This window comes from Biomphalaria glabrata, chromosome 11 (genome assembly GCF_947242115.1).
Source record: "Biomphalaria glabrata chromosome 11, xgBioGlab47.1, whole genome shotgun sequence".
Taxonomy (NCBI): domain Eukaryota; kingdom Metazoa; phylum Mollusca; class Gastropoda; family Planorbidae; genus Biomphalaria; species Biomphalaria glabrata.
The window spans coordinates 34,972,591-34,995,801 of NC_074721.1; the positions used below are offsets into that span (position 1 = coordinate 34,972,591).

The 23,211-nt window shown below is 34.6% G+C and overlaps 1 protein-coding gene across 5 annotated transcripts in view; it reads right to left on the reverse strand.

Moving 5' to 3' along the window:
• Positions 1–19,082, reverse strand: part of LOC106070652 (O-acyltransferase like protein-like) — a 41,214-nt gene extending 22,132 nt beyond the window's left edge. Inside the window, exons 1-7 of one of the 5 annotated variants that reach the window (XM_056003998.1) lie at positions 18,889–19,082; positions 14,091–14,186; positions 8,836–9,008; positions 7,147–7,271; positions 5,886–6,079; positions 4,793–4,889; positions 675–789 (exon numbers count right to left, since the gene is read on the reverse strand). In XM_056003998.1, coding sequence (XP_055859973.1) covers positions 675–789; positions 4,793–4,889; positions 5,886–6,079; positions 7,147–7,271; positions 8,836–9,005 — 701 coding nt within the window. In that variant the 5' untranslated portion in view covers positions 9,006–9,008; positions 14,091–14,186; positions 18,889–19,082. The other 4 variants (XM_056003997.1, XM_056004000.1, XM_056004002.1 and 1 more) reach the window with 4 other exon arrangements.
• Between the last annotated feature and the right edge of the window lie 4,129 nt (positions 19,083–23,211).

Consider the following 23,211-nt stretch of genomic DNA (forward strand, 5'->3'; position numbering starts at 1 on the left):
AATAATGGTTGCGTAAAAGAATAAGACAGAACAATTTATAAATATAATGATTGCGTAAAGGAATAAGACAGAACAATTTAGCAACAGGGCAAATCCTTAAGTTCTGGCAACTAAAACATTCAAGGTGGAGTAAATATGAAACATTCCTAGTCTGGTTTGTAACATTTGTTTGGGCTGGTCGATTACAGTAGTTGACAGCATGGCTAGGTTACTGTGTGTATTGTCTAAAATATCCTCTAAAGTAAAAAAATATGCTTGAATAGGTATCTTATTTAACATTTATTACCAGTGAATTCAGTAGTTTAAGAACCTGGATATACATTTATTTGATGCTTTGGTAGAACATTCACAGACTTCATTATAATGAAATGTATATACATGTTCTTTTTTTTAAATCAATCAATTAATAGACTTAAACTGTCTGCAGCACTTTTTATCTGATACTATCTTTTACTCTTGCACGACCCCCTAAACAATTTATACAGGAAATACAAATACAGAACTATGAAAGAATGTTTAGACAGCTAGTGGAATAAATGAGCTTGTAATTTTTTAGTGCATAGTCATATAATACTTACATACAAATAATTGCAGGCATGTCTATCACATAGTCATATAATACTTACATACAAATAATTGCAGGCGTGTCTATCACATAGTCATATAATACTTACATACAAATGATTGCAGGGGTGTCTATCAGAACATCACCTCTCTCATGGCACAGAACTGATTTCACTTGTATTGAGGCAGTTGTGTTTTCCAGAGAGCTGTTCTCAAGCCTTAAAACTGTAGACAGGCGAAACAATGAAATAAAATGCAAGTATTGACAACTTGATGTTTAGAAGAAGTGAAATACTTAATAAAGAAAGAAAATGCATGGTCTTTTAGTGCAGATGATTATATGAAAAAGAAATATTGACATATAATTCCATACAATAATCAATTTTGTAATAAGACAATGCTATCTATCTGATGACTCAAGATATATTTCATTTATGCAATACAATTTTATACTTATGTTTTTCAGCTAAAGATTATTATACGCAGGACAATCTTAAAAGTTGTGAAAGAAATCCGATTAATAAGCCTGGCTCACCTCCGCTAAATACATTTAAGAGACTTAGCATTTTAAAACAACATAATTTTTAGCTAGCAAGTCTAAGCTTCTGAGTCCTGGGTAGTTCAAGTTTCTTAAGCTAGTCTGTGAGGTTATAATTTTGCTAACTGGCAATACTTTAAGCTATGTTTATTACTTTAAGCTATGTTTATAAGAGATTGACTTGAGTGCTAAAAAAATTGTTTGTTTATGGAGATAAATTCACTTGTTGACAAAATATTTCATATGACCAACTCATTTTCAAAGTTCCTTACTTATACAGCTGAAAAGATGTGTAATATAATACAGGAGTGAATATATTTTGTACAGAACAAATTCTGACTACTGTGTTAACTACAGAGTATTTACAACATTCTGGTGAGATAGTCCACTTTCAAAGATGCACTTCACAATGCAGAGACAAGGAGAGTTATTATCACAATATACCACTATAAGCAAAAGCTAAAAATAAACATCATTGATACAATTATAGTGAGTTCAAAATAATTTCAAAAGTTATGGCCATGGACAATAAGTAGCATAATGATTACTAGAAACAAAAAAATCTGTTCTGCAGTCAAATCAAAGGTTAATAAAATAAAATTCTACAAATCAAAATAAATAAAATGTATCTAAAAAGCTTCTAAAAATAAAAATTTAAAAACCTTTTAGTTTTAAAGGGAAAGACAAAAGGAAAAAGAAAAATTAGTGAAACAAAAGACCTTTAGATAATATAAAAAAAAATGTTTAAAAAATTAATATAACAAAAATGGACCAAAAAAATGAACATTGTGATGGCAGGAAAATAAAATGAAAACATTTAAAGAAGAAATTATAATCACATAGAGCTACAAACTTGAGTGTGACCTCAAACTTACATAAAAATGCATTGGTGAAAACTTTGAATGCACAGCATCAAGGCCTCAACAAAAGTTATGAAGGCTTAGATGCTTTCACATTTGAGGCAGACACACAAGTTCATCTCTCTAATCCGAATACAGCTTTAGATATTTTAAAATAGAATTCAACTACAAAAACTCAACATAGATACTAGTTCAATAAGTAACCAGAAAAACTTAACTTAGATACCAGTTTAATGTACATGTTCACAAAAACAAATAAAAAAATCACCATATTAGATAGACACTAGTATAATAAGAAGCCAGTAAAGAAATGTGTACAAGTCACATCATTTATAGAAAAAGTGACACTTAGAATATAGTGACAGGAAATGTATAAGACAACATTTATATTACTACAACTACAACAATCAAAGAGTATTTATAAATGTTTACAACATTGTTTCAAGCATATACCCTTTTTTCAAAGTTAGGTAAATGTAGCTCTTTCAGACCTTAGGATCTATGAGAGCAGTTGATGGAAAGCTCTTTAGGTAAAGGTAGCTCTTTCAGACCTTAGGATCTATGAGGGCAGTGGATGGAAAGCTAATCTCTTTCTATGGCTGACAAGGGTTAACACTAACTTAAAAAAAAAAGCAATAGCAATTGTGTTACATAAACTCACAGGCGGTTTGTGTGGGCCAGCTGTACACAAACATAATGCCACAAAAATATACACCTTAATGTCATTCAAAACAGTGAAAATCATTTCCAATAATGATTATTATCAGTATCAACAGACTTCGAAAGAAGAAGGATATTTCTAGGTATGCTTTCAGTAGATGATAAGAATCATCCATCTTCTTCGGGTACATCAAATTTACTGTATTAAGGTAACCTGAGATTCACTCTAGGATACCACAAAACAAATCATAGTCTGAGACGACTTAGTGTAAAATCTTTTCTTTCTCTAAATTCTATGCTAATTAAGTGAACTTTCTTCTCAATGCTCAAGAATGTTTTAACCCTGCCAACATACATTTATAAGTTTATGTATTTTTTATTATGGTAATAAAAAAATCATAAAATGTGAATGTTGAAAAAAGTATATACACACAATGAAAGAAAGAAGAAAAAAAAAGACCATAAATAATGCGAAATGAGAAAATCAAGCAGACAGGAAAAATCCTTTTAAAAAAAACAATTCAAGTGCACAAGTACAAACACTGCATAACTATATAATGCACAGAGGTTTGAGTTGAGTAAAATATTTTGCATGACAAGACAAACTGTGTTACCACTAAAACTTGCTGTGAGTTCACTTAACAGAATAAAGCAAACATGTTCATTTATTTCAATATCAACTGAAGCAAAACTGTGCAATAATTAAAACAGGTGAAATATTAAAAAAGTAAATTTCAAATTATTAGTAAACAGCAAATGTTGGTCTGCTTGAGCTGAAGTTTGATATACAGGGTGATGGCGAAAAAATGAAAAAGCAAAATTAATGCAAATATTATTCAAAGGCAGCAAGAAAAAGAATTAAATGAGATTCCTGTTTTGTTTGGAGAAAGTTTGGTTGCGATACACTTAAAAAAAAAATTACCCTGAATAGTGTTATAATGTTAATACCAAAGTTTCCTAATCCTTAGTAAGCTTGTTATACATGGTTATATCATCATACTATATCATTCTGAGACTGGCATTCTCTTTATGATTGATACAAAACAGGTTATCTGAGCTTAAAGAGGACTCATCTGATATTAGATCTATATGAAAGCTATTGAGGACTACTTTACAAATCTCTATAAAGGATTAAGATTTAAGCACCAAGGACTTTAATGAATGGTTGTTCTTTCATTCATTAGAAACAAAGTTTTATTGTATATTATTTCCTCTTTAGATTTATCTGGTGGCTGAATAATAGAAACAAAGCTTAAAAGTTTATAGAACAATATTATAAATGAGGGTAGAAAGATCCTTATAGATATTTCATACAAATATGATCATCAATTATGATTTGATTATATTTAGATCAGGTTGTCTGTGATCTAGACTTTAACTAGCTTTATGCATCATAGCTATAGTTCTTAAATACATGATGGAACAGTGCCTGTAATTTTTCAATGGGATGTTTAGAAATTAGAATTTCATAATATAACATATTATAACATTATATGCTGTTTTTTTAAGTGTACAATTTTTACACATAAGAGGTATTACATAGTAGTTAGTTAGTCCATATTGCTTTTTTTCATTCACTGAATAAGTTAGACATGACAATCTTCATTGTATTAATTGTCAGTAAAATCACAAGGCATGCTGTAGCTAGCTGGCATCAATTTACAAATGTACAGTCTTTAATTAAGAAATGTAGAAAATGAAACAGTCTTCTAGTCAGAAAACATTAGTTGCTTAGTGTCCAAAAAATGCTTTGTCCCAACTAGCAAAAAAAAATGAAGCACTTTCTTCAAGTTACAGACTGGAAACATGACTGATGTACTAATATATTCGTTCTATTTCAAATTTTTACAGACAACCAGATGTGTTACTTTTGTGGACTAATTGTTTTATATCTATATCATACTTAAGCCTGGTGTATGCTAAATTTAAATTACAGGGAAAGTATGTATGTTGATTAAATTTCAAAAGATTAAAAAAAAAAAAGTTTTGTTAAGCTTTGTTTTGTCCACAGTCTGAATAAAAATATGCTTACAGACATGGAGAGTATACTGGATGGTATTACACCCCCAAAAAAAAACTTAGAACAAAGTAATTTTTCAAGCAAACCAATCTTGTGTTAAATAAACTATATTTCTGAAAAAAAATTCTGACTAAGCTAAATTCAACTTACATTCTGTTACAATGGTAGTGATGTCTTGCTTTGAACAGTTAGTTGGCACACACACATCCACAATAAATGGGCTGGATGGAACAGGAAATGGTAGTTGCTGTGGATAGAATCATAAACACCACTACAGATCTTACTTCATGCAAGAATGGTGAGCTGAATCATGTAAACAAAAAATATTTTTAACACACATTTGCTTTGCCAGTTCAATTAGTTACCCAGAAAACAATGGGGACACAAAGTTACAAGTCTAAAAAGAAAAGAAAATAAAAATGTTTAGTCCCAAAGGACTTAGATGTGTAAAGTTTCTGGTTTTAATCATCACAAGGCCAGTTCTGATTAGATACTCTATGATGTCCTCTAACCAAACCATTTCACAGTGTACAACAATTGGTTTTATATGCTGCAAAGTAGCACAACTTGGAAAGAGCATTGACGAGTCAGCAATGTGAAATAGGTTAGTAAGACTCATGGCAGTGTTCTACTAAGACAAACTGCTGAAGAGCCAGACGCTCTGCAGAGTTAATAAAAACTAAACAGAAAGTGTTGTTTTTTTTTTAATAGATAAAAGAATTTAAACAATAGGTACCCAATAGTGTTTGAGAACATTTAAACCAAATACTTTTTGTAGTTTTGGCAACAAAATATTTGTGTATAACTTTAGGACAACAATGTGATGTGGTGGCTGAAGGATATATGCCAGGATGCCAAAATGACAGACTCAAGTCTAGAATGTCACATTTTTTTTACCATCTCTATCCTGAATGTTGTTATAGGAGGGCCAATGTGGCCAAGTCATAGTGAAAGATTATGTTAGCTGACTCTCAATTGTTCATTAAATAAAGATTTTTAAAATATGTAAATAAAAAGTATACAACTCAATAAAACTGTCATCTAAACAAGATGTTTGTTTGAAGGAACTTCAAAATGAGAATCTTATAAGTATTTTTAAGTCACATGTCAATAAAGAGAGTGTAGCGTTGAGATACTTGCAAGAACGGGTGTCCCCAGCATTTACTATTCTCAGAAAATTCCGCTCCCGTCTGCTTCATGTCTTCTGTAAATGTGAACATACAAGAAGTAAAAGAAGACTTACAAGGTTGGAGACCAACTTGGACAGCCACGGAGCCTGCGTCATGTGCACGCTGCAGAAATGCGGAGACAGATTCTTGTTGTGACAATCCCCTTGGCATGTGGTGGACCTGACGTTAAAACACTCCTCATAGTTGCCAGTCCATGTTGTGGCTCCAAACAAAACTCCAGAGGATTGCTTCCCCATGGAGTCATACACTGCAAGTATTTTGTTAACATGTTATAAAATAGCACTTGATTAATTGTATTGATGCCATTCTAGAATTTATTTCTTAAACTAATCAGCTTGTTGGCTTCCTTCAGTCGTAGAACATGCAACTATTATATATCTTCTAGAACACTGAGGAGACTGATTAAATCTAAGCATAGATTGTTATGTCATTTAACAATACAAATAATATGATTATGTCTAAAAGAAAAAAAGAAAGATTTTTAGAAGATATCAAATCTTCAAGTCTTATTGACAAGACTAAAATAAAGTAGGACTAATAATCCTTTTTTTTTAAATGTAAGATCAAGTCTGTCAGGGGCAGGAATGGCGAGAGTGAATATGTTACTTTGTTGATATTTTGGTATGATAGTGATTATGTACTCCCAGGTTATGAATGTGAACAGTCTGCACGTGTTATGAACTGAATGTTTTAGTTTTCCTTGAATGTAAGAGTGAGAGTGAGATAGTCAGTGAGGTCTTGTTCCCAGTCCAGGAAGGTTGGACAGTTGCTTCCTGGACTGGTGTTTGTGTACTTAATATTTTCTGGGAGTGTTGCTGTCATTGTGTATTTTATTGGATATTAAAGTTATTATTATTTTCCTGGATAGCCGGAGTTTCCATGTGAAGTTTATTTAGTATTAATTAATTGTTCTTGAATAACCCCTAATGAGCCAAGCAAGAAAAGAACATATAATGGCTAGTATAGTTTGAATTTGTAAATAATTCTAGAGATGTCAAAATATTTGGTAAAAATCTTGTTAAGGATTTACAACTATGAAATTTAATGTTTGTCTTTACTTCTATGGGCAAAAAGGGTATCACTGACCAATGATGCTGATTCTATTACTACAATCTCACATCTTATCTCTAAATTATCTTCAATATCATAAATTCTGATCTACAAAGAATTAATAAATCTCACTGAATGTTTCATTAAACAGTTATACCATTTCATTAGCTACATAACTGATATTTGGGGAATTTCAATTTAAGACAGTTAATACTTATTTTATTTTTTCTAAATGGAAACTAAACTGACTCTGACCCAACTTACTTTTCCATGCCCATGTTTCTTTATTCAACAAGCCAGCATAGTACTGGGATAGGGTAGACCTACAAGCTACAGACACAGATGAGTTGCCCGCCAGCCAATCAGCTGATTCACTGTGCAAGAAAGCTCTAGGCAAAACATAGAACGGAAGTTAGGTTTGGTAAGTACAAGTAAACTTATGACAACATCATGACAATATGACATTTTTTTTTAGTTTCTTGTAAAATACAATAGATCTAGTATATGGCATTTGACAGTAAACAATATTAAAAGTTGTTAACTGTTTACCCTGTAAGAGATAACAAAGAATCTTACTAGCTAAACAAAAAGCATCATTGATGTTTAGTTGTCTATAGGGCACTTAAAGAGTCATTCTCAAAAGTCATACAAGTTATTATAAAGCTTGCATGGTGGAGTATTTAAGCACTCATCTGCCTAACCAAAAGTCATGTGCTTGAGCCCAGAAGGAGGACAGATTTTTATTCGAGATTAGAGGTCCGAATGGATATTTGGCCTTATCTGGTAAAGTAAAAGCTGTGGATAGTTGTGTTGACCACATAACACCCTTGTTAATATTATTATTATTATTTACTTAAAGGACCACAAGTTCTCCAAAAAAAGATTTATCTATTTACAAATTGTGCATGAAGGCTGAGTTATTATTTTGGCTGCCTAGCCCATTGTTCTGAACTGAATCCCAGAAGAGGTGGATTTTTAGAGTTAAAAGATTTCAAGTCAATACTAAAGTATACCTGATATTTATTGAGGTAAGTAACAGTGTTTGGTTGATACAATGGCCACTTGACACAATTATGTAAAGCATGTTGGCTGAGTGGTAATATACTTTGCATCTGAATCAAAGAATTGCAAGTTCAAATCTAATTTAAGACTGGGGTTTTTAATTTCTTTTTTATTTTGAAAAAAAAAGGATAGTTTTTAAGCTGCTTCTCAGCCACAGTTTGGCTTCCAATAACAGTCATTAGGCCAATAGGGAAGCAAAATAAGAACTCCAGATGGTGTCCCTAAGAACTGAGCCCATTACACTGGTGGGGGTGGAAAGAGTCCCAACAACCCTGCCATTATCTACACATAATTACACATATTTGATGTAATATAAAAAAATAAATAATTTTACATCTCTGAAGTATTAATTGACAAATTACTCTTGAAGGAAGCTTTCTCACATTAACATTCATAATAAACTTTACTTAAGATAGATAAGATAAGATTTATAGATAATTTTTATTGATCCAATCAAATGGAAATTCAGTTTGACTACAATTGACAACCTCAGCGTAACTACTGTAACAGTAACATTATAGATGCAAATACGAACAACATTCACACACGAAACACATACACACTCACAACCAGCACTTTATGAATTAGACTTCTATGAATTTCTCGATGATGACAGATGATCTTGTAACACTCTGACCGACAGTGAGATGAAGGAGTTGTTAAATCTTTCTGTTTAAGTTCTAATGGAAAAGAGACGTCCACTTTGGTAAAATGGGTGAAGGTAATCTTTAGGAATTGTGAGCGTTTTGGAAAAAAGGCATCTTTCATGGAAAAGCTCTTCAAGAGATGGTAGAAATGTATTCTTCTAGGGGACATAAAAAAAAAATTACTAAGAAGTAGAAGGAAGGTCATAACTATATTATTTTTTTTTCTAAATAAACACTAAATTACCTGTAAATATGAGGCAACAAGAGATAGCTGACAGAATGATGATCTTCAAGTCTTCCTGGCAAGTCCCCAAGATCTAGCTTTGATACATCTGGTATCAACCCAATAGCTTTCTCTTCAAGTAGAACATAGAACACCAGAAAAGGAAAAAACACTCTGAGTCTCCTCAACATTTTCTGTAAATATACAAAATGCAATTTATTATATTCTTTTGTATGTGTGTGTGTTCATTTATTGAAAAAGAGGTTGTCAAAATTATTTTAAGAATTTTCAAATCTAAAATTGAATCATTGCTCGCAAATGACTATGACTGAAAACAGTATCATACTAACATCTACCAGTGTGTAACATCCAAACTGTGTATAATTATTACCATAAAAAGTTTACACTCTCAGAAAGCGGTATTGATATACAAAGTGAATGAAAGTTATGGAAAGCAGGTTTTCCCTACTAAAAGACAAAATATTGTGATAAAGTTCAAAAACACTTTTTGTTAAATTCTAGAGAAAAATCAGTGTATGTCATTGTAGCATGACTATCCAATGATTGGTAAACAAGGTAGACATATGAAAGGTTATGGAAAGCAGGTTTACCCTATTAAAAGACAAAATATTGTGATAAAGTTCAAAAACACTTTTTGTTAAATTCTAGAGAAAAATCAGTGTACGTCATTGTAGCATGACTATCCAATGATTGGTAAAACAAGGTAGACATATGAAAGGTTATGGAAAGCAGGTTTTCCCTAATAAAAGACAAAATATTGTGATAAAGTCCAATAACACTTTTTGTTGAATTATAGAGAAAAATCAATGTACATCATTGTAGCATGACTATCCAATGATTGGTAAAACAAGGTAGACATATGAAAGGTTTGGCAATGTTTTCTTCGACAATGCCAGTGTCTTGATTAGATCTAATTCAAGTATTCAAGCATTGCTTCATGAGCACTTATCTACAAGACCAGCATCTTCATTCATTTCAGGTAATCTATACACCTTCAAGAATGAAATATTTTTTAAGAAACAGTAATTTAAGCTTCCCTATAGAACTTTAATTGCACTTATCACAGTTGGCGTCTGCAATCTAGCAAGTCACCTAATAATGCTACTTTTGTTTCCTGCAACAGAGAAGTTTGTGTGGTATCTGAAACTGTGCAGTGTTGGCCCTTTGACTAAAGAATGTAAAAAAAAAAGGTTCCATTTCTAATCCTTGAGCACTTCAAGAATTTAAGGGCCAAAAAGTGCGTGGTTGTGTGTGTGTGTGATGTGAGGGGAGGAAGAAAGAGGCGTTCCACTGAATGATGCCCAAAAAAAATGTTTTTTTAAAAGGAGGGGGGGGGGATCAGTGTAACGCTAAGTGTTCCACTTATTAAATTTTGTGAAGTGTGGAAGAGGTGCTACAAGGGAGGCCATCTGAAAATGCAATTTTTTTTTTTAGGACTACAGTGTATGGGCCAAAGAAGTGGATTGCAGGCCATTTGTTTGAAGGATAAAAGAAAGAAAAAAAAAAGGGGGGAGGGAGTAGGGCTTCTAGAATTTAAGTCAGTAAAGTGTGTAGTTGTAGTGCAGACATTCAGTTGAACAAACAATGAAAAAATATTTTAAAACAAAAACAAAGCTTAGAAGTTAGATAGAGATCTATATGAAGTGTATTTGTATCAATTAGTGATAGCTAGTGTATTAGATCTACTTGATTCTAGATCTAGAAAGACTAGATCTATCTAGGAATCTAGATCTAGATCTATTATCATTATATGCATTAATAATTAAAATTAAACTATTATCATTAGATCTAGGTCTAGTGGACTAGATATTTAGTATTAGTAGCTATATAATATTTTGTTAGAAGCTATTTAAAGCAAAGAAAGATTGGCCATCTTCGAGTTCATAGTGAATGAAATTATGCTCATCTGCACGAATTAGCCAAGATGAAAGGAGTTTATTAATAAAATCCGATTGCATTTAATGACTACCAGAAGATTTTTCTTTTAGGTTTCTTAGTCACTTTGTGATTTAAGATTTCCAGAGATAGTCTACAAAGAGACTTGGTCTGCAGCTGTTAGGAAAATTTTACGTACGTAGGTTTATGTTGTGGGTGTTAAAATTCTTAAATATGTGGTGCATACTATCATCGCGATGGTCCTGAGTTTGAAATCTGCTAACATCATCCATCTCTGTCTTCTTGCAGGAGGTTTAACTAGGGTAGGACGTTGTGATGGAATGTTTGAAACTAATAAAATTTATTTATAAACAAAGAAATCTAGACCTATACCTGTTTTAGAACATTAAGAGTTTAGTTTAAATTTGTTTACAAGCATGTGTATTTCTGTGCAGATCAATGCCACGTTTTGTAACAGAAATGTGCAATACTGACAAGTCAAGCGTTAACGATGCAAGAGGAAGACAGTTCTAAATGATATGTTTGTTTATTATAATTAGCAATACTATAACTATACACAAATACAAAAATGCAACCTATTTACTTAGAAAGACACAATTATAAAGACACATAGATCTAGATCTATGTCTTATTCCACGCTAAGACAAATTCAGTAATAGAAAGCTAGAGCTAGACAGTCTAGCTGCTAGATGAACTAGATCTAGATAAGATAGTACTAGAATAGTATCTATATAGAATCTAGATCTAGAGTAGATCTCTACTCACTACTCAAAATTATATCTCTCTAGAATCGAGACTGACTTTATTAGTCACTTAGACTTAGACTGTACTCAATATTACATCTAGACTCACTGTGGTGACTTTAAAGTGTTCAGTGGATCTTAGACTATAGTATTATAATTATTAGTCAATATGCCACCGTAGCCGGCGTAGGGACAGGGTTACTCTGCTCAGAGTCAGAGCAGTCTGCTGACTTCGGCGTCTTGGACTTAGCCTAGGTGAATCCTGAGGTCTTTACTTACTCGTCTTTACTACTTCATAACTTGACATAAGTCATGATAAGTCTGATAAGACATAAGAGTCTACTCTAGATCTACATTATATTATTATTATATATATATAGCTTTTAGAACTATTTGATTGCGAATAGTCTATAACTTTGCATCCTTTTAATCTAAAGGATTAGCTATTTCAGCGATTTTGTGCTTGGCCCTTGGCCTTGTGCATTCTTAGCAACCTTATTTTACTCCAGACTTCGTGCAAAAAGGCTACGAATTGCCCAATATTCAAGAAAGAAAAAATAATCAAAGTGACTTCCCTTGTATTAGTGATTGTCCAGTAGTGACGTTTATTATAATTTATAGGCTAGGCCTCTGTTAATCGGTCCGTAGTATTCATTAGGCTACCCTCTCTGTTCCTCAGGAGCTGGCGACCCTAAGGCAAATTGCAGCACCCAGTGCTACACTCTGGCAGAACCTGCGATGCCGCTGACCCCAAACTGTATCGGCACTGCCGTTCCTTTGGATACATCATCTGCGTGGAGAGGGGGGAACTAATGTGTGGGCGACATCGTTCCGACCACAGCTAATGCCCAGGCATTCATCTCACCAAGATGATCCATAGTCGCTTCGCGACTGAAGGAGGCCATAGAGACCCTCTCTGTTATATATTACTAATACTAGTATAGTATTATTGTGTGATTACATAAGGAGAATGCACCACTTTTGGTTGACATTTTACATTTCCGCCTCCCCCTTCTTACCTAGTTCTTTATGGAACTAAAAAAAAAAGTTATCTTAAATCTTTTGTACGTTCCGGATAATCGTATAGGCCTATATAATCTTATCGTATTTAGGTTTATTACATACGCAGAAGCCAGAAAGAAAACTTTAAACCCTCAGCGGACAATGGCTTTGTCTGCATCAGGGGAGGAAAAATATGCAGGTCGCAACTGGGTTTGCGTGATGATATAAAACACTGCACTCATCCTTAATCCTCGTAATCGAAGGCATGTGCCGCATTGCCATTATCATTATTAATTTCAAACCTTCATTCTTAACAGTAGATAATTAGGTTTAACGTGTCAATCATCTAGCGTGAAATTAGGGAATTAAACTCTGTTAAGTCATTGGTTTTCCATGGTCTAATATGGCACTTTATAGGCCTGTATACATGGGCGACCGCACCATTGTTTGCAAGGGGGTGCAAGTTTCTACCTATGGCTAAAAGTCTTAGCCTCAACATTTTTATTACAGAGAATATTAAAGAAAAGAACTGTTGCCCCCTAGCCCCCATACTTATGCGATATTAAGTTCACTGTAAATACTTGTTTCATAAAATAAAAAAAAAACGAAATGTGAACATGTATACGTTGGTAAGTTTATCCATGCGCCCGTGCATTGCAACAGTCAATCAAACAAAAAATGCAAACGCTGCCAAAACTGTCATTAACTTTACTCTTGAATGGCTTCTTGTCGTGATGGACCAGCCTTCGATGAACGCTTATCTGGCAGCTCTGATATACTTCACTACGTTGCAATTCTTGAATCTCTGTAAGATGTAGACAAAACAGGTTTAACTGAGCATTAGCCTAGTATTGCTTGACAAGCGCGTTAATGAAGAAACTAACGACTCAAGATACGGAATGGTTTCTTGCTGCTGCCAGGGCTCCGTCGATACAAATCAACGTTTGTACGGAAATAACTTTCTTACAGCTCTTCTATCGTAAACTGGTGGACGTGTTTTTTACCTGCTATTTTATCGAGCGCTAACACTGACCGCAACTCTGCAAGACGTAAATACATGTTGACTGCAATGCACTCTTCAAGAAACTTTCAAATAGGCCTATATTAAATTGAAAAGACAGCTGGCAAACATTTCTCCTCCAAGACAAAAAAAAAAAAAAAACTTTTATCATATTCTAGACCTGTATTAAATATAATGATAACTATTATTTATGTGCAAATGAAACAAATCGTCGCGACTAACGTGCTAAAGAAAAAAGAATTGCAAGCCTATAATAAAGTGCACATGGTCGCACATGAACTACAGATTAGCCTATTCTAGTTCATTACAAGCTACATGATTAGCCTATTCTAGTTCATTACAAGCTACATGATTAGCCTATTCTAGTTCATTACAAGCTACATGATTAGACTATTCTAGTTTATTACAGGCTTTTCCTAATTAACGTTATTTCAGTGGAAGCACTACAAGTTAAGTTTCTTCCTAGCAGAAGTTAATTGATTTGAAGGTGTAATAAACTGGCTAAAATTTCACTACTAGAAATTCAGAGGGGTGCACGTACATTTTTTGATAAACCTAAGCTAGTCTACTACTACTGTAATTCGGTCACCTACTTGTGCAGTTGCCACATAGATTTGACTAGAATTTGGCTACTCAGAATCCAGGGAGTGCAAGTTCACCACCTTGAACCCTCATGCTGGCGCCCATGCCTGTATATAAAAAAAAGGAAATTAGTATTCGCGTGGAATAAGAAATGTATGTCTTTATCATTGTGTGTTCTGTGTAATTATTATAGGTTGCATTTGTTGTATTTGTATTTATAGTATTGCTAATAATAACTAGACATAGGCCAATCATTTAGAACTCTTTCTCTTCCATCGTTACCACTTAACTTGTTGTCTGCTGGTATTGCACATTTCTGGAGCAGAAGCTGGCGTAGATCAGCACCAAGGACACACATGTTTGATATTGTATTTGAACTAAAAACTGAAGTGCATTAAATTGTTCTATAACCGGTATAGATTTGTTTGTTTATTTTATTAGTTTCAATTTCTCCATCACAAGAACGTCCTACCCTAAACCAGGGGCGGACTGGGAGTCAAAATCGGCCCGGGCATTTCTATACCAAGCGGCACACTAATTGTATATCACGATGGGCATCTAATCATATTTTTTTCTCACAATCCCTATGTTATGTTTGATAATGTATCGATAACTGTTCGCATGCATACAGTGGACTCAATATCTTTATAAGAAATATAGGCCTTATGTTGCTTTTTAATCGCTAAGTGTGTGGGCCCTAATAGGATGAAACCAACTAGTAGCACTGTCTACGGATGTAGGCTATTACATTAATTCGGAAAATATTACATTAAATTAGTAGCCTATAAGACTGTAGTGTAGAGTCTGTAAAAGATGTGGGTTTTCTTTTTACATGACGCTCAGAAGGCACCTTTTATAAGAGAACATTATTAACTCAGAACCACAGAGATGACAGTAGGAATGAACCACATATTTAAGAATTTTAACAGCTGCAACATAAGCCTACGTACGTTACATTTTTCGAACAGCTGTAAACCAAGACTATATGTAGACTATTTCTGGAGATCTTAAATGCCAATGTGACTGAAATATCTGAAAGAAAAATATTCTGGTAGTCTAAAAATGCAATCGGATTTTATTAATAAGCTCCTTCTTGGATTAAGTCATGCAGATGAGCATAATTTCATTTACTATGGACTCAAAAATGGCTGGGAAGACCGATCTTTTCTTTGAAAAGTCGATTAGGCCTACATGGGTCGCCTGGGCCTATTGCAGTATAGAACATTAATATTGTTTTAAAGCAACAATTGAAACATGCATGATAGATCAATTACAGGATATATGCATACTAATGCATAGGAATAGGCCTAACGACGATTTTACAGGATAAACCGGATCATGTTACAGAAAAGTCAAGAACATGTTACAATATCAGCCTACATTATAGCTACTCCGCTGCCCATAGATTTGTAAAACATATTCTTTTACAATGTAATTGTAAGTCCATTCATTTCTCACGCGTGTCGAATGTAGACACACCACACACACACGCACACAACACAAACAGCTTAAAGATTATGCGATGTGAACTAGATTTACATGATGTTTTCTTTTGTAATTAGTAGTTGTCCTTCTTGAATTAGAAATTTTATAACACCGTTGGGTTATCGTTCTTTAGTGAAGCCGTAATGATTTCGTGGGAGAAAGTTAAGAACTTAGAATCGACAGACTGAACGGCAAATCCACCGATCTACAGACATGACCTATATAGGCCTACATGTATAGGCCTATATTTGTATCAGTGGGGACAACCCAATGAAAGCTGGTGGGCCTGATGGAATAAAAGGGCGAATCTTAAAAGAATGTGCTGAACAACTAGCTGAACCTTTCCAAGATATTTTTTCTACTTCATTACTAAACCATGAGATACCACCTGTGTGGAAGTCATCTATAATTGTACCTGTGCCAAAGGTTTCCAAACCAAAGGAAATGAATGACTATAGACCTGTTTCACTTACTTCCATTGTGTCTAAATGTTTAGAAAAATTGGTTAAAATGTTTCTTCTGAATGATCTTTGTAATAAGTTAGACCCTTTACAATTTGCTTACCAAAAGGGTAAAGGTGTAGACGATGCCATCCTAAATATTTTAAACTGTGTCTACAAACATCTGGACTTACCGAACACTTATGTAAGATTGCTCTTTATGGATTTCTCATCAGCTTTTAACACTATCCAACTTCATTTACTCATTGAAAAGATGAAAGCGTTGCAGATTAGTCCATACATAATACTATGGGCTAATGAATTTTTGACCCAGAGAGCTCAGAGGGTTAGGGTAAACAATGTTATATCTAATGAACGCATAGTTAACACAGGGGCGCCCCAGGGGGCTGTAACATCGCCATAATCGATTTTCGTAGGGACAAGAAGGGAAATGATATTGTTTCTGTAGCTGGAGAGACTATTGAAATTGTGCAAACCTTTAAATACCTTGGTACTATCCTAGACAATAAACTAAATTTTACTGCAAATACTGATTATATCAGCAAAAAAGGGCAGCAAAGATTACGACTACTAAGAAAACTGTCCTCGTTTAATGTTAGCGAAAAGGCCTTGGCTATGTTTTATCACGCTCACATCTGCAATATTTTAAGTTTCAATATCACTGCCTGGTATGGCAATCTGAGCATTAAAAATAAAAATAAACTTAATAGAATCCTAAATGCTGCTGGCAAAATCATTGGCAAAAAACAAACCCCATTTGGGCAGTTGTTTGAGACAAACATCTATAAAAAAGCTAACAAGATCCTCGAAATAAAGAATCACCCTTTGTGTCAGGACTTTGTGATTTTACCATCACAAAAGAGATACAAGACACCGATAGCAAAGACAAACAGACACAAACACTCTTTTGTTCCCCTGGCAATCAAATCATTAAATAAGAACAATCTGGTATAAACTTTGTCACATGTAAATTATGAGTGAGTCTGGTGTGAATGTACACTTTGGTTTCTTATAGTTATAATGTTTTTTGTTTGGTGTAATGCACACATTGTAAGACAAATTTCCTTACGGATAATAAAGATTATTATTATTATTATTATTATTATCACACCATCAGCGCAGACATTTATAAATCTTCATCTTACCAATAATTTATAGCGACTCACTTAAAATAAAGCTTAGGGCCTATGAGTTAAAGAGCAGTATAAATGTTTGCAAAATGTTTTACATGTTTCGGATGTTCCTTCAGAGTTGAAGTCTACTTCCTAGTCCAAACAGGACGACGGGGGTTGGCAATGGGCAGGGTATGAACCCGGGACTATCAAGACAGGTTAGACGACCGAACGACAGTCCAGTGCGCATACCTGACAGCCATTCTGTACGGGGCTAAAGGAGACAAAGGCACATCAGCGTCTTTAGTGGTTCTAGATCTAATAAATGGAAAAAAAAACAACGAAATGTGAAGCTTTATATGACTCAGACACTACATTGGGCGAGCTTCCCTAAAGATGTTGGTTCTTGTGCAGCCGACCCTTCCAGTAGATCCATAAGCACTGACCCTGATGTATTCCAAGAAGCTCAATCTAGTTGGGCCAGGATCTAAAAGAGACTCAAAGTATCGAGTACCCATTTTATTAAACTGAAATCTTCTGAGGCGGAGTACCATTTTAGTTTGTTATTTTAAACTCGGAATGTTCAGAAGGCAGAAAAGCTCAAAGATCTAGCCTATAAGAAGTCTGAAATAGCCAGCTGCGGGCAGAAGTGAGAACTCGTTGCAGATTTATGTTTACATTGGCGCAGAAACTGACCATCGTGACTATACAGAGTCCGAAGAACAAATCACACGGCCAGGCAGTGTTAAAGATGAATGCATGTGACAGAGTAAAACAGGAAGGGGCGGAATGTTAATCGTCTCATGTATAAAATACTGTATACCAAGTTGTTGGTTTTCCCTCGTGCACTTAACTATATATATTCCCAGTACCTTTCTTACTCCCCCCCCTCCCCAGATCGTTTTGTTGTCGTCTAACCCTCCCTCCCATTTCTCTTTACCAATTAGACTCGAAGCCCCCCCCCTCCCCATTTCCCGCATGACAGTTGTAAGAGTTAATGGTATTGACTATAGTGTTTTGCACTTTAGTGAAGGTCACCCATGTCAAGCAATAGGACCAGAACACATTTGACATTGGTAGGACCTGGTAGGTAGGCTACTATTCAAGATAGCCAATACTAAAGCAAGTCGCGAATACTATGCTGCTTAAAAAAACCGTTAAGACTTTAGTAGGCCTACTGTTCATTTCTTTTAAGACTGATCAGCTCATGATAGATATCCACATATTTTTGAGGCCTGCACATGGGACGAACAGGACCATTGATGTTAAAACCACATAAGGAAAATAAATAGCCGTGTTGACCACGTTGTGTGTGTATGGTCTAAACCTTGATCTATTTCCGCATCCTAAACCTTCTCTTTCTGATAAAAAGAAAAAAAAACAAATTGTCTGCAGTTAAATTTCCCGGGATTGCCGAGTTGTGCTTTTTAATGTAACCACAAAACAGAAAAGAAAATCATAAATGTTTATTTGTTACATGTTACAATGAGCTACTAAAGTTTTCTGAATATTCTTTTTAAAGATTAAGCTCTGCGTTAGCCCAAAATCAATTCTATTCAAGAGGCACATTCTGACTATAGGCTGGCTAATGTTACTCAAACATAGAATGGTTCGAAACGAATCAATAATTAAAACATCGTAGGATTCACAGTGAAAGCCAAAAAAGAAAAACAAAAACAAAAAAAAAAAAAAGGAAACAAATTAAGTCTTTTTTTTTTTGTGGTTGTAATTAAAATGATAATTGTACTCACATATGTTAATTAGGAATATTAACATCCATTTAGAAAGTGCCAGAAGCTATTCCGAATCCACGAGACATTTATAGAAGTCATAAACAAACGACTCGTAGTTCTGAGAATTAAATCCAACTGGTCAAGGTTCGATGTGACCTAAGCGTGAGGTCAATCGTGACGAAATATGGCTTGACTTTGTTAAATTTGAGGCTCCTACACACAGCAAAGCGAATGACATAGATAAAAAAGTATTAGGTCTGCTTGAAGGTAAAGGTCATTTATAGTTATAGACATTTTTCTTTCTTGAAAAGAGAATGAATAAATGTGTGTTTGTGAGAGAAAGCACAAAAGAGAGAGAAAGAGAGGGAGGGAGAGAGAGAAAGATGGAGACAAAAAAAAAGAGAGAGGGAGAGAGAAAGAGAGTGATAAATACAGAGTAAGAAAGAGAGAAAAAGAGAAGGAGAGAGAGAGAAAGAGAGAGAGAGAGAGAAAACAAATATAAATTTAAAAAAAAATCCATTCCCATTTTATGCAGTAGAAATACAGTAGAAATACAGTAAACAAAACATTCCTATTCGTCATAGTTTTGTTACAATTCTAATTGATATAAATAAATCTTACATAATCAAATATCCTTCTCTCCACGGAATTCTCAATTTCTCTAAATTTGTACTCACTTATCTTCTCTTGACTCCCCAAAACGTTTTAAGTCAAAAGCTCGTCTTTCTTTACCCATTCCATGCATTCTCAACATTAACTCGTAAATCTGAATGTAACTGAAAGAAGAAAAAAAAAACACTAAAAAAACAAATACGAAGAGTTTGCACCAAAACAGATACAGGTTATAGTTAAAGAAGACCTGAAACACAGCAGATGAAAACAACATATAGACAGTACTTTATCTATCGTGTATTTTACCCCAGGTGTATGTATTATTCGGGCCCTCCATGGGCTGTAGTGCCAGTGGGATATATGTATTAATCATGCTATTAATCATTCAAACAAAAAAACAACAACAAATACTAAAACTCCAAGTAACAACAACAAAAAAAGAATTCAAACTTTAAGTAGTAAACAAACAAATAATAATCATTCAAACAATAAGTAACAAAACAAAATAGGCTTCATGGAATGCTTCTTGGTCTCTTTCTCTCTTTTATTTTTTCTCTCTCTCTCTCATACTTCCCGTCCCTCTCATTCTTTTTCTCTCGTTACCCCTCCCCCTCTAGTTTCTCTCTCTCTTACACACTCTCTCTCTCTCTGTAGGTATCTTGGTCAGCAGTGATTGATTTGTTTCAAGCGTGTATGTAAGCGTTGGAATGCACGTGATTTATTTTCAGGCCTCTCCCTTTTAACTCTTTCTCTCCTAATTGACGATACCAACGTTGATTTGACCCCAGTTAAACTAAATTGATTTTTTGGATTTATCAACTTTAATTTGTGTTGTGTAAAAAAAAAGAAGCAAGCATGCATTACCCTATAATTTGATACCAAATACGACATTTTTCTGATAACAAATAACAAATTAATTGAAGCTTAATCATATCAAGATAGTGAAATACGAAAGAGCAAAAGGAATAATTCTATCGGAACGAGGAAAACAATTACGGAGATAAAGGGTTAATTGTTGACCATTGAAGGTCATGCTCGACATCCCTATTGTTCTATGTCTGTCATCTCATAGACCTTTCCCACAGAGTATCACGTGACCAGTGTTTTGAAACTTTTACCTCTGACGATCATCGAGAATCTAAACGAAAACGAAAAAAATTCGCTTTTGTCGATCCGGAGAGTTTTAAAAAATGTAATGAAAGCAAAGAAAAACTTAAACAATTAGAGTACTATTTTTCTTTGCGTATGTATTTACAGAATGAGACAACATTTGTTCCGGAAGTTGAAAATAAGAACTAGTGAAATTGGCCCTTGGTCACCAGAATACCGATCATGTCCTTCAAAACTGCACTCTCCATCAAGAGGCCCAAACATGACACCGGCCCCATAGAACTCTTATAGAAGAAAAACTATATGGAGAAGAAGAGCTGCCTGATCTGGAAATCACTGCGCAGTTTATCGCATATATATATATATATATATATATATATATATATATATATATATATCATGGGCGTAGCCAGGATTTTTTTTCGGGGAGGGTTTGGGGGGGGGGATTCCCCCCGTCCCCCCCCCCCCCGCGGAAAAAAAAAATATATATATATATATGTGTGTGTGTGTGTACATAATTAATCTTTATTACATTCTGACCCTTTCCGAAGACGTTTATTGTTTATTGTAGACTCCCCGCCCTTGCTAGCAAGGGGGTCTGGGGGAGTTCGCAGCGCTGCCCCAGCGCGGGGCGAAGCCCCGCCGCCGGGTACTATTTCTGGTATTGAAAGCCAACAAAATGCATATTCTGAGGTATCTACAGTGCATTATCTTGCTATTAAAAAGTTTTATTTCAAAAACCTAATGTGCTATTCTTACTGACTTAGACCTTCTCGCGCCGTTCGGCGCATTTTCCGGCAAGCTGTTTTTTTTTGTTTTGTTTTTAATTCAAAACCCCATTTAGCTACGATTAAAGAATTCGGTCACTATAGTTTGCTTTAAAATAATATTGAAGAGAGAGGTTTTCAACTCTAAACACTCTGTAGGGGAATTTTAAACTCAAAACCATCTGGAGGGGTTTTAAACTTTAAAGAAAAAGCCATCTGGAGGAGGGGGATTTACACTCAAAACCCCTTTGGCTACGCTCATAGATTTTATAGTGTGTAATTTGCTTTTTTTTATTTTGAAGATGGGGTTTATCGTAAATTTTGGAGGGGGTTTTAAAATCAAAATCTTCCTCAACTGTGCTGTTGGAATTTGGGGATTGTTGTTTGCATTTTTTTGTTTTGTTTTATAGAAGAGGGGGATTTAACTGCAAAAACCTCTGGTAGGGGGTTTAAAATTCAAAACCCCCTGTAGTGGTTTTTAAACTCAAAGCCCCCTGGTAGAGGGATTTGTATCTCAAAACCCCCTGATAGGGTTTTGTTAAATCTCAAAACCCCCTGGTAGGGGAATTTAAACTCAAAACCCCCTGGTAGAGGGTTTTTAACTCAAAACTGCCTCGGCTGTGCTGTGGTAAGTGATGATTTAGTATTAAAATCTCACCTAAAATAAACAAAAGGAAAGCAAAAATCATTCACTTAATTCCCTTTCCCTCCCCCCATTTCGGGGGGGGGGGTTTGAACCCCAAGACCCCCCCCCCCCCCTGGCTACGCCCATGATATATATATATATATATATATATATATATATATATATAGAGAGAGAGAGAGAGAGAGAGAGAGAGAGAACAGTGAGATTCAAAACAACGAATATTCACATTTGACTAGAGTAACACCTTTAGTAAAATCACTAAATTTAGAAAGCCTTCAGGACAGAAGACTCAAAAGTAAAGTAGCAATCATACATAAAACACTGAACCATAATCTTCAAATACAAAAACAAAATTTAATAAAATACTTAGAAAGACACAAAGGCACATTCCTCATCCCATATGCTAGAACAAATTTGTACAAATCCTCCTTCTTCCCTAGTGCTATTAGAGCATGGAATGGGTTGCCTGAGCTAGCCAGGAAAACCAGTGACTTGACAGAATTTAGGTCATTGGTTAATATACAAGACTGAATGCATGACGCGTAGGACGTAATCATCTTTTTTTTTGAAGCAACGTCTGTATCATATAAGATAAGATAAGGTCTAGTCAACTAACAGAGTCTAACGAAGAAGAAGACAATGAATGTCACCAATGTCCTCCTACTTGGTAGGTAATCAAGCTCGGATTGATAACAACAATGAAAATAGAAAGGTTCTTTTGTCCCTAGGAAAAATAGATTTAACGCCCCCCCCCCCTTTTTAACCACCGCTTTTTTTTTTTCATTTTTTGCCAGCAAGTTCTTTTGGGTTGATGGTGCGCCCTCAGTCTAAGAAACGCTGATGTAGGCCTATAGGTCTTTAAAAGGTATTTTTATTATTTTATTGAAGGGACTCCTTATAATCAATATAACGTAGACTAAGGGTTTGCCTGTCACAGGGCGGTGATACTGCCGCAGACCTGCCATATCACCAGAAAATTCCTCACTGGAAAATGTTAAAGGGACTACAATGAATTTCGTTTTCCTCTATGGAATTTTGACCCTGTCAGTGTCAGTGAGTGAATATTAATATCGTATCTAAAACTGTTATAATAATGAAATCAATTAAAGATTCACTATATATCGACAACATCATTGACATCGTCGTACCACCATCTCACAATTACATACCCTACGAAATGGAAAACCATAAAATATGAAAACCTAA